At 41.7% G+C, this 12,649-nt stretch overlaps 1 protein-coding gene across 1 annotated transcript in view; it reads left to right on the plus strand.

The window, feature by feature from the left end:
- col24a1 (collagen type XXIV alpha 1 chain) overlaps positions 1–12,649 on the plus strand; it is a 72,278-nt gene that overhangs the window by 39,077 nt on the left and 20,552 nt on the right. Inside the window, exons 24-32 of the mRNA XM_084010917.1 lie at positions 3–56; positions 704–748; positions 3,988–4,041; positions 5,569–5,622; positions 7,439–7,492; positions 8,493–8,546; positions 10,685–10,738; positions 10,927–10,971; positions 12,271–12,315. Of these exons, the coding sequence (XP_083867043.1) occupies positions 3–56; positions 704–748; positions 3,988–4,041; positions 5,569–5,622; positions 7,439–7,492; positions 8,493–8,546; positions 10,685–10,738; positions 10,927–10,971; positions 12,271–12,315 (459 nt within the window). The remainder of the gene's footprint in view (positions 1–2; positions 57–703; positions 749–3,987; positions 4,042–5,568; positions 5,623–7,438; positions 7,493–8,492; positions 8,547–10,684; positions 10,739–10,926; positions 10,972–12,270; positions 12,316–12,649) is intronic.

Here is a 12,649-nt window from a genome sequence, read left to right on the forward strand (position 1 = left end):
AGGGGAGACCTGGAAGGAAAGGTTACATCGCCGAACCTGGCCCAGACGGTTTAGAGGTGAGTCTGGTTCTGTCACCATATGTCATGACACAATATTGTATATAAATCGTTGAGGACTTGAACAATAGATCACAGAATAACTATAATTTGATCAGTTTTGTCAATTATCTGCTAATATTCCTATAAAACCATGTCCAAACGAATGTAAATGCTCCAGCATCCATCGTGCCTCGTGCTCTCCGTTTAGATTTTTGAACTCTCTTTTCTTCATATGTTTGACTTAGGTACACAACAGTATTACAGACATGATCATCGCTGACTCATTGGCTGAAATTTACTTTTGCACCCACCACAAATGCAGTGCCACGATCATGGTTCCATGTGTTTATTAATTTTTTCTAATGCGTTTCAGTGTCTCAATGTAACTCATTTATTCCAAGCCTGGATTTATCTTGTCGTAAACATGCTCTTAATAATAAGAAAACACATTTTCTTATTATTATTACTTCAGAGCATCATACATACTAACAAAAGCACATGAAAAGCGACACCATATTATTCCCAGTCACATACGATCTGTGTATTCGTGTGTGTTCCTTGCTACACTTAACGTGCTGCGAGTCCTGTGCCAGTAGCAGGGCAGCATGGTGGCAGAGATCTCTTTAATGACAGGAAGCTAACTGTGGGATGTTTTCTCCTTGCAGGGAGAGAAAGGCGACATGGGAAACGTTGGAAAGATCGGACCACAAGTAAGTTGCTTTTGCAGATGTAACATACGGGACTGACATGAATTAACAGCCACCCTGCTGTCGAGTAGCAGCTTCTCATTAAATCCCTCTTTTGCGGAGTCTGTGCTGCAGCTTTTATTAGTTAGACATCCTGTCCTTGAATGTGCTAATAGTTTGCTTAAATATACATTATGAGTGAATCAAGTCTTCCAGTGTGGCATCTGTGGAGGAAGTTACAGAAGCGCTTTTTTATGTCTTGCTGTTTTCCTGCACCACTTTTGATGAGCCTCTCCCACCAAACAGTCTTCACATCAGGAGATTGGCAGAACGCCACAGTAAAACAGAAGGGACGCCAATCACAGATCTTCAATGGTGACTCCATTGAAGATCTGTGATTGGTGTTCCTTCTGTTTGGAACTGGTGTTCCATCATTTGTTTGGCTTGAAGCCTACCAAAGTGTGTTTAACGTCCGGTGTTGCCCAATACCTACTTATGGTACATGTTAATAACTTAATCAGTAAGATTTGAGATACGTCGCTTCTAGCGGCCTCTTTGGCGGTAGATGGAACTGCAGGCGAGCCTCTGGAACCACATCTCCCTCACCCAACAGTGTCGACTGTCTCTCATCTACGTGATGCCTTCAAATGCTCCACACTGAAAGGAGATCCGTGGTTTTCCCTCGTTGGCGGTCACTTTGCTTCTTGATGACTTTCTTTCTTCACTTCCATTAGTTTTGTGTTTCTTTTTCTTGGGACTGGAAGTTGAATGGTCTTCTTTCTCTGGCTGGTGATCCTCCATTGTGAGTCAGCAGTAATGAAATGCACCGGGTCAAGCACTTTAGACTAGAGGGAGCCTGACTCAGCAGCTGGAAGTTACCAATTTCCGACTACAAGTAAACGCAGCATACGCTTCCGTGAGTAGTTCCACCTGGGTAGACCAACCGCTGCTGACTGACGGAAAACCCGTCACTTATTTAGAATTTTGCGCAGGAATGTTGCCACAGACACGGAGATCCTATTTCTGGGCAAAGCAGCAAGTACAAGCACTTTCATTGGTGGGTCACATGATCAATCACCATTGTTTTAAATCTTTGACAGATAGTCAACTTAGAAGACAATTAAATAGATGGAAATGTTTACGGACTGACACTTTAAGGATTCATTCAAAATGGGTCCCAAAACATCAGTGTTGGGATTATTTATAAATGTACATTCTAAACTGCAAAAATCGCATCCGTCCTTCTGTTTCTGTTTCACGCTTCAGCACAAACACTCCAGAGAATTGTTGGGACATGTAAGCCCCTTTTTGTTAAAGTACACAACTGCTGTGAACATCCAAAGTACGTCCTTCGTTCCCGGAGGCCCCTTAATGTTAATATTTGCATTCTGTGCATAGTGGAGGCAACCGAGCGAAGCCATGTTGGACTCTGTTGCTGCGGCGCACATATGAGACGGATTAAGCACTTACTGAGAAGAGGAGCCTTTGAAGCCGAGGAGGAGCCACGGGGCTACGCAGAGGGGGAAAAAAAACCTCCAAAAACATATGGAGGCTCTAATGAATGCCATTACGTCATCTTCCAAACGAATTAGATGTGCGAGAAACTGAGAAAAACTGTTGTTGACTAGTGCAGGTTAATCCGGGGTCAACGCAAGAGGGATGAAAGTGACCAAGTTCCCTCGTATCTCCCCAAAAATACTCCAGTGAAACCTGACTGCAGGTTTTTAACAGGGTAGACATTTAGACAGCTTCCAGTCCACAGCTAATAAAACATGCATCACTCCAGGTGTGCTTAGAAATATAGTTTGCATGTCAACATTTGTGCTTTCCCCCTCCTTCATGTCGTTGCTTTACTTGCACATGTTTAAGAATGAGACACGTGTGAGAGAGAACCCTAAGACTCTTAACTAGAAGTGACGTGGGTGGGATTTCTCCTCTAAATGTAAGGTTAATGGGAATAACGGTACTTTTTTGGAACCCAAGCCGTGTCTGACAGAGCAGATTGCCATCAAAAGGTACTGTAAAAAGCTCCCCACGTTCAAGGCCCCCGGATCATGGAAACCCCTCTAAAACCATTTCCTTCTGTTGAACCGTACACGGGACCACATTGCCCCACTTTATCTCCCAATTAAGAGATTTGAGGTCAATTTAGAGCTCCCGTTCCCATGCCTGCAGGCTGCATCCCCTCACAGACACGCCGCTGCTAATCCGTCGCTCAGCTGCTTTCCTCGCATCCAACAGGATAATACCCTTCAGGTGGTGATACATGAGCAACACATTGAGGCTGTCAGCCATTTTCAAGCTGAGTTAGGAAACAGCAAAATGAGCAGAATCCCACTGTGTTGAACTTAGTGGTCTGTTTCTTGTCTTTCACTGGGTAGAAGTCACTTTATAATAGTAATATAGATTCAGTTAAGTTCAGATGTTGTGGGAGCTCGCAGTGTCTTCATGGTCACTTAGTGTACACGCTGTGGTACTTTAATACTCCCACAGTATTGAGGCTGTAGTCTGGCTGGTGGTAAGTGCATGACACTTGGTTCAATGGCATTAAGTTTTATTTAACTTTTCCTTCTTTTTTTTTAGCAAAAACAAACACAATGACAGGATTTCCTGCTTTCTACCCAGGCACCCTGACATCTATGTTTCTGTTGGTTCGGAGCACCAGATCATCCAGTGAAGAAACTAGCACTGGTCCAGACCACGGCCCCTTTCCCAGACAACTGATCTGGAAGCTTCTCCTATAACTCTCATATTTACATTAGCTGGTGTTTCCCCACGAGGACTCCCTTACTAAGTGTCTGTCTTTCCTGGGACCTCTGTATTGAGTTACGTTATGCTGTGATACAATAATTCCTTCCAGACAAGTATAGTTCCAAGATTCACAAAAGCAATAGAAAATATTTAGGTTGCAACCATTGCTTTGCTATCTTTGTTGAATCATCTTTTGTTATGTATTCCGTATGGAGGGATTTCTTTTTTAAAGGATGTATTTAAAACGTTTTTTTCAATGAAAATATATGTTGAATAAGTCAAAATTTGAAATTAAACTGAAAAGTTCCTTCATAGATCAGCAGGTTCTCCTCAAGTCAGCAGCCTCTTATTTTTGCATTCTTAAGCAGTACATTGTCTTCCTGTAAACCTCTTGCATTCCAGGTGTCACAGCAAGCAGAAAAAATAACCATTAAATGAATGAATCGGGTCCTCATTGACACACTTCCTCCCGATGTTTGTGTTGAACGCCTCTCCTCTCGTCTCCTCTCCAGGGTCCACCGGGCATCATTGGGATTTCTGGTGTGGTGGGAGTTCCTGGTGAAAAGGTAAGGAGCATGTTTCTCCATCATTAGGCTGTCCGTCAGCATCGCCCCGGTTGCTTGTCAGTGGCGGACCCCTGTAATTTGGGCTGTGTTAAGCAGCCGTGGCTTGAGGCCCCAGAACGTCTGCTTTGATAAATACTCAACACTTTCACATCAATAACAATATGGTCAAAGCCGTGTCACCATTACTGCCTCTCATCCGGCCCCCTGCTGAAGGAAGTCGTTACAAGGTTCATTCAGGGGACAATTTCACTTCAGTAGTTGACAAACCCTTTTAGACTTATTGGCCTGTCACCATAAGTCAGACACCGAAAAGTGTATTTGTTCCTAATACATGGTGTATTGACATACAATCTATATTATAAGAAAACATATGACCACCAGGGGTACAGATCCGATGATTGGGGGGAGACAAAAGTGTTTTTTTTTTGCCCGTATGCAACTCATACCATGTCACCATAAATCACAACTTGAGGCTCGCCATATCATTAAAAAGTCCTGCACAGGGAATCATTTATTGTGCTTACCCGTCTTGTTTATTTGTCCTAAACAGCCAAGAGTGCGTATCACTGCTTACTTGTTATATTAGTAAATCATAGTTTTAAGGGTCTCGGGCATGTAATGTCTACTCATGTTCTTGTCTTTCGCCTCCCTCCAACTCTCCCAGATCCCCAATTCTTCTCACCATCTTCCTGTTCTCCCAGTGTATAGGACTACTTCATGCATGATTAATTAATATGGATGAAGTCCGAAAATAGATTTGTTCAATTTTGAATAATTTAGGGTATTTTTAGTCATGTAAAAGTACTGATAATGCTTTCTGGAAAGGCCCTGAGTCTTTCTCCACATTCAGCTGAAATGATTTACCGGCAGTCTGGTTATTATTATTTGTTGATTAGTGAAAAATCCTCACAACAAAAAAATATCTTTCTCAACCTGTTCCCCTTTCCTCCCTACCTAGAAGCCCTTGTGTGTCTGCTTGTCAGCCTCTTGCTTGTTCTCCACCCCCCTCTTACACAAAAGCCTCCTCCTGGTTCAGTCTGTCAACACCAGCCATACCCTGACAGCCCACACATTTTTTCCCACGTTGTTTATTTTATAATTCAATAAAGCCTTTTCTTTCCAATGCAGTGCCTTTACATTGTTCTTCTCACCGTTAGAAAGCAGCACAGCAAGAGTGGGTAGTGTGCTTGTACAGTACTCACAATTCAAGAGGGATTAAAGCATCGCTGACACGAGTGTTGGAGGTTGTTAGAGCGGTGACCCGGGCAGCTTTAATGCTCACCTGGAGTTACCTTTTGCTTTTAACACTGCACCACCAACTGTGTTTCAAAGTACCGGCTCGCTTTAAACTCCACTCAACCAGCTGTCAATCTAACCGTCTGCATTTGAGAAGCTGCTCTCCAGTTTCATGGCCCTTTATTAGGAAAAGTGAATGGGAGGCTGTCTTTGTTTTTGTTTTTTTTCTGTGCTTTTAGGTCAAAGTTTAATGATCAACTCTCTCTCCCTTACTGTTTTTTCCCCCCCCAGGGCGACCGAGGACCAGCGGGTCCAACGGGTCCAGTCGGGGAGAAGGGGTCAAGGGTAAGTACAGTCCCTGGAGATGCGCTGCAGAGCTCTGCTTCGTGTCTGAGAGCCATGGTGTTTATATTGAAAAAAGCATTTCTCGCTAGCCTATCAGAGCTTGAATCCATCGCTCAGTAAACTAATGTCTGAGGATGATGAATACAAGCTGAACCACTGAGCAACTTTTGGCTGCAAGATCTGGCAGACGTTTCCCAGCTACAAGGTTTATTTCATGGAAATGAAAGCAGGCTCACTTGACTGGAAGCTTCCAGACCAGGGATGCATAACGAGGCCCAGATACAATGTTGGAGGCAGCCCCCACTCATTCCTATGAATGTTGCTCAACGGCGCATGTAGCAACAAGTATTTGACTTTGCGGTGTAAAATTCTAATGAAATTACCCGGATCTTCCCACGTTAAGTCTACGGAACAATAGTGTTCTTTGGTAGGCTGAGGAGGATGAAGGATGGAGCTGATGAAAGTGAAGATGGGGCGGTGATGGGGAGGTGGGGTGCTATAGGATAGAAGAGACCAGCTGATATCATGACTGACAGCCCTGAACTATGACAGCAAGGACATTGTGCAATCTTTGCGGGTTGTAATAGTCCTATTTAACATTTTATCTTTGGCTATTTGATGCGAATATGATGCTTTGTATGTGTGACGTGTTTTCAATTACACATTTACGGTTTAACACAGGTTGGACTGGAAAATGGTCAAGCTGATCCTTCAAATGTTTGACATTTTGGACAGACAGGGACGTAAACTGGAGGCATGCAACCACATGGTTTTTTGATTCAAAATGTTATTGTTACAGTTTGAAGTTACAGGGATTACAGTGCACATGGATAGACATTTCTATAATGTGCGAGAGTAGCGATCAAACAAACAATACATCAAAGGGTGCTTGCAGAGTAGGGTCACACACACTTGATTGTCTTTTAACAGTGATTTTAAATACATTTTAGTTTGATACATGTCTGTATATTTGCAGGTTAATAACAATTTTACAACATTAGCCCAAACACTCCTGTAGAACATGTTTGCATGACATTTATTACAGTCATTTTTCCCTAGAGAGAGTAACAAGCATGCTGCTGTCCAGTGCAGGCATCTTTCCACTGCCTCTGAGAGTCTGGCCTGCATCCTTCACTGTCCCGGGGCCTTGGATTATCTCCATGTCTGTGGCCTTGGGACCCCGTCCTGACCTAGCTGGCCGGCAGACCGGCTAGCAGGCGCACTGATTAGCTGGCTGGAAGAAAGGATGACTAATTTGATGGCTGGCTGACTGAATAGTTAGATGATTGGATCACTGCTGGTATTTGGGCATGTTTGACTGTGAGAGAGAGAGAGAGAGAGAGAGAGAGGGAGAGAGAGCTTTGTGACTTATGTAAGGAGTTATGGTGATTTGTGGGACCCAGCGTGTGCTATAATGAAGCCATATTATGGCGTGGAGTGGTAGTTTGACTTTGAGCTGCATCACCACGGAATACATTGATCATTTCATGAAGTTCTGTTTCCGTTGATGGGCTTTTAATAAGCATTTCCTGTCAAACAGCCCGTTGTCTTTGCTGACGTTGTCTTGGTGTTGTGGTGTTATTCCTGAATACATCCTTCCAGAAAGAGAATGGGCAGGTAGTGCTGTGATGAGAACCCAGCTGTCTCGTTTTTTAATATAATATTAAATAATATAATATTACAGCACAGTCTCAATCCTAACTAGATTATAGTGCAAGGCATATATTTAACCACTTTTGTAAGCCATGTATCAGATGCCATTGAGCAGTGACATTGTTTCTTGTCTAATGTTTTTTTCTTGCTGTGTTGGTTTAAGGGCTATCCAGGGCTGCCAGGAAGTCCAGGGGACTTTGGCCTGCAAGGTGCACCCGTAAGTGTCATACCGGAACAACTATTTGGTTCGCTTTTTTTTTTAAAACAAAATTTTTATTGTTTTAATTGCATGCGATAATATGATCTGTCAAAACTACACACATTTAGTGCTCTAAGTACAATATAACATTCTAGGTTTTCAGTTCAGTTCAGTTTAAGTTTCACCTCCACCCAGAACAACAATTATCCCAAAGTCAGTTTATGCTGCAAAACATCTAAACGTTCTCCTTTTGAGTTTATGATTGTCATGTACGTAATTCAGTCCAAATTGTGAGGGGAAAAAAATTGTTGTATTTTTAATTAAATATTAGTTTTGATTAAAAAAAGTGGCATTCATTTTTAAATTATGTATTTCAACCTGCATAGAGCTTTTATTAGTAAGTCAAACAGGTCATAATTCTCTTTCTAATACAAATCAAATGTTATATTGCTCTGAAAACATCTCTTTCAAACAACTGTATTTTATTAAAGTTTTTCACAAACACAGTTTGGACGGTGGGTGGGGTTAATTGAAGGATGATTGTTAATAATCGAGTTATTCTTTTGCATCTCCAGATCCATCCTGGGTTTTCATTTACTTTCTTTGTCGAGCTTTTATTTTATTTTGCTCCCTCTGCATTTTGGATTGAGTCACATTAGTACGTTATGGGATGTGAAGCTTGGATTCATAAACTCTCATCTTCTCTACTTCGTGTCTTGGCTGGTTATTAGAAATGCCTAAATGACCTTTTTATAAACACATAAAATTTAAGTTTATCAGTTTTCCGGTTTCCCACAATCTAGTCTAGACCTGTGTAAACAGAATGTCTTAACTGGCAGAATTTGCAGAAGTTCTGCAACACATCCATTAGGACTATTGATGTGGACTAAAATAAGCATGGAGCGAATTCATTTTGTTAAAATATTCTCACTTGACTTCATCGTTTGTCTTGCTGCTTTGTGCCAAAGAAACTCCGTATTATCCTCTCGTTGCCATCAACCTTTTCTTTTTCTCACAGGGGCTCCAGGGGCAGAGGGGCAGTCCAGGCGTCGCTGGGACGAAGGGCAGGAGGGTAAGAACATTCTTTTGGCTTTTGGAGTGTTAGTCGAACTAGTCCTTTGGGTTTTCTGTATGTGGGACTACTTCAACCTCGACAACTTATGAAAACTTCCCTTTGGTTGTCTGTTTTGCATCAGGGCTCCATTCACACAAACCAAAGGCTAAAGCAATTAAAAGACATGTGTTTTTCCTTCCACTTAGCTTCTTGATGGGTGCTTTTACAACAATTCCATCAGCCCTGTGGAAATCATGTTCAAAGACATTATGCTAATGTCAAAGGGATATGGTGGGGTAATGCTGGTGAGACATCAAGTGGCTAAGAGGTGAATGACACCTTGGGGCGAGGAAGCGTAGAGAGATTTATGACTTGAACTGCGGTCAGGCTTCTTTACAGCTTAACAGGATTTCAACTTAAATTGAGCAGTAGGAAGCCTGTCAAAACAGAACACACAAAGGAGATTTTATCTTGACTTGTTCATCCTAAAATAGTTATTACGTTGTGTGTGTTGCCTTAGGAGGTACAATTAAATCTTTTTTATTTCTAAGTTGATGTGATCTTGTCTTCGTCTCATCTTAATTATGGAAAAAACGGTTGCTGACAATAATAACCTGTGATGGTAATTAAGCTATACCTACTACCAAACTACTTCTCACGCTCATCTTATCGCGTGAGAGTCTTATCACTCATCCATAATTCACTTCCATTTTGCCCCAAAAAAACAAAACACATGGCAGTACTTAACATGCCACGGCGTTTGTTGTTTCCTGTAATCCATACACGTGTCAGCATGCGGTTGCATTTCCTGTCCTGCTGAATCAAGACTTACCTTTATATAGGCAGGGGAAATTGTGAAAACTAATTATTTGAACCAAAGTCACATGATCCCCCTCCTTCTTTTGTTTTGGGAAAAAGAAGTGTCAGAAATAAACACCAGTAGTTTCTCAATGCTGTGGTTTGTTGATGAGATTAATCAAAGTAAACTTGGTTATTACATATAACTGTAAACTTTGAATATTTTGATTCCAGACAGAATCTTCTGTTTATTCCTATTTAAATGCATCAGTAATGACTTTTGACCAGCTGCAATCATGACGTTATGTGTCCCAATTCATAACATTTGTTTGGCACTATAAAAGACAAGACATTTGCAAATTAATCCAACTTTATGGGCGACCCTATGTAAAGTTGTCACTCATTCTTATTGTTTTATCTTCTGAGCTTTAAAAGAAAATGTCAAACACTGAAGATGAATTATTTGGACTTCCATAGTTGACACCTGTACTAGTCTTAAAGCCTGTTTTTGTCGTGGGGAAAAACGCCTCCTCTGAATTATGAATAAACTCCCTCACATCTCATACATCTGTCTCTGATTCCTCTTCACGTGTTAATGATGAATGATGTCACAGGGAAATGCAAGCGTCCCTGTAGACAAACGTGTAATAATGCATTTCATTACTAAGCAGGTGTTGAATAGGCCACCTTTCTGCATTTCCAACTAGTTTTCCTGTACACATTGTTTATTATTAAAATGTAGCAGCTTAGCATTCAGGCTAACTGGACCATGCATGTTAACGATGGCTAGTTATCGTAGCATCGTCCCCTTAGCAGAGATGATTCCCTAAGTGGCTTTTAAACCCACACCGGAGAGAGAGATGAACGCTTGAAGAACAAAGCGAGAGACAGATAAGGCCCGGTTTGTCTGCCTGGAAGCTTGGAGGCAGCAGCATGTCCTGGGAGGGATGGAAGTCTCACTGAAAGCCAGAGGCTCAGACAAATTGGGAACTGATAGAGAGCCATCAAAGGTAGAAATGTGAAATGGGGGAGACAAGATGCAAACAGCAGATAAGTTAAAAGTGGAAAACAGAGAAAAGGAGGGAGGGTCCGGGCTTGTATTTACAGATTACTATCTGTCTCCCTACCTGTGCGGTGGCGCTACAATGCCGGGAAACTCCTGGAATGTTTGTGGGAGTGGTCGTCTGCAGCATCGCGGCGGAAAACCCCCTCAAGGAGATGCAGAATAATCACTTTTGTTGTCGGTGCTGTTTTAGCTATCTGTATAGATGTCAATGTATGATGCCTTCATGTATGTGTCTGTACTGCTCATTCTTTGCTGAGTGATGAAAGTTGTGTCTCATGTTGCTGTCACGTAGGGGCCCCAGGGTCCAGATGGTCCACTGGGAGATCCAGGCCCCGAGGGCACCAAGGTAAGCCCACACAGCACCGTGTGCAAAACATCAACATGTGAAGATGGGATGATTGTAGTACGTTTGCACAAAATATGTCTATCCTCCCATATGTTAGCCACAGTCAGATACAACTGGAGTGATCTGCTTTGGTCACAGTATATGATTTATTTCATTCGTCCCTCATGTGTCAAACTTTGTCTCCGCAGGGTGAAAGGGGTGACATCGGACAAAAAGGGGAGCCAGGATTCATAGTAAGTAGTCTTCAAGTGAATGGTCTTTCATCTTTTATTAGCTTGCGTGAGAGAAAGACGCTAAAAGAGATGCTGAATAACAGGCGAGTATGCTACATATTACAACCACAAATGGATGCTAACTAATACTTGTAAGGTATCTGCTGATTATGATAAGTGGCTTCTATGGAAGACATATCTGGATGAAAACCACACGCTTCAGAAAACGAGAAGGTCGATGGATAGTTAGCCTCATTCATCTGAAGCCAAGAACAATCATCGTCTTAAAATGGCATCTTCCTGAGCACCCGAGTTCAGAATCAGAAACAGATTTATTACCAAGAAGGACTTAACATATCACTTTTGAAGTCGCACGTTCACCTCATGGGAAAGACATTAGTGCATCCAGTATAAGCCTCGGGCCTCCGTAAAAATGTTTGGCGAGCCTTTGATCGGTTTTTATTTGCGGAGTGGGCCTTTGTGTTTCACCTCTGTATCAGGTTATTCCTGAGTTTATTGCCACAATTATTATGTACCAGAGGAAGCCTGAGCTAAATGTGCTGAGGAGCAGCAGGATTAACATTGACAGCTTCTGATTGGTTTAGGAGATTTTAAGTGCTATCTCTTTTTCCAAAAGCTTGAATGGGCATGTCATGTGCATGCATAAACACGCTTGTGTTTGTTTGAGATGCCTCTTCAGGTGCTGTTCCTTTAGGTTGTTAAAATGATTGTCCATCGTTACAGTGATACTAACACTTTTAACGTAGGGGCCTATTGTTGTAGTATAATTTTATATTTCAAAAGGGGATAATCAAAGGATTGATTCGGTCATATTATCTGCCTGTCACTGACAATAAACAATACAATTAACTAACCCCCGGATGTTTTCATAGCATCGCACTATAAACTGTAAAGTCACAACGTTTTATAACATTTACGAGATAGCAAAGCATTTAAACGAAATGTGTTTCCTCAAAGAAGTGAATGTTGGAACACAAGATTTATTAACAAATTTTAGATGTTGTGCTGAATAATTCAAATGCTTCTGGCCTCATAACAAAACATATGCCTCTTTTTGTAAAAAACATAAAATAAAATCGTAATTTTACTCAACCAGCACATCAGCATTAGGATCCTGATGTCTCTGCTCCCTCTTGAAGACCTGCAGGGAAATGTGTCTCATATACAGTAGATGTATCATCGTAAATGAGACATGGAAGACTAATATGTTTCCAATATTTTTCCTCAAATTAAATTGAAATCAGTTGGGTTTATTGAAACTGCATGTTAATCATTCAAATGATGATTTCTCCTCTGCAGGGCAAGGCTGGCAGTCCAGGAGCGAGAGGCCCTCCAGGGAAGAACGTAAGCGATGTTTAACCGTCTCTTTCTTAGCTTTAATTATCCTCTTCCCGTTAGCAAGATGCGTTACCATGACTACAGCGTGCAACGCAGACTTGTAAAACGTGTTCACATCCTCTTTTCCCCCTGTAACATATTACAATAATTACAACTTAAAACACATATCCAACACAACCTGGCTGCATTTCCAGTCTCTGAATGAAGAAATCCTGAGTTTGCATGCTTTGTGTGTGATTTCAACACTGATAACGGTGCTTTGAGTCTAGACGAGCCGGTCATTTGGAACAATTGTTTTATGTTTTTTTTATTGAACTACTTATGATCAAAATGTGAGGAG

Source organism: Eutrigla gurnardus (genome assembly GCF_963514095.1).
Source record: "Eutrigla gurnardus genome assembly, chromosome: 6".
In the NCBI taxonomy this organism is placed as follows: domain Eukaryota; kingdom Metazoa; phylum Chordata; class Actinopteri; order Perciformes; family Triglidae; genus Eutrigla; species Eutrigla gurnardus.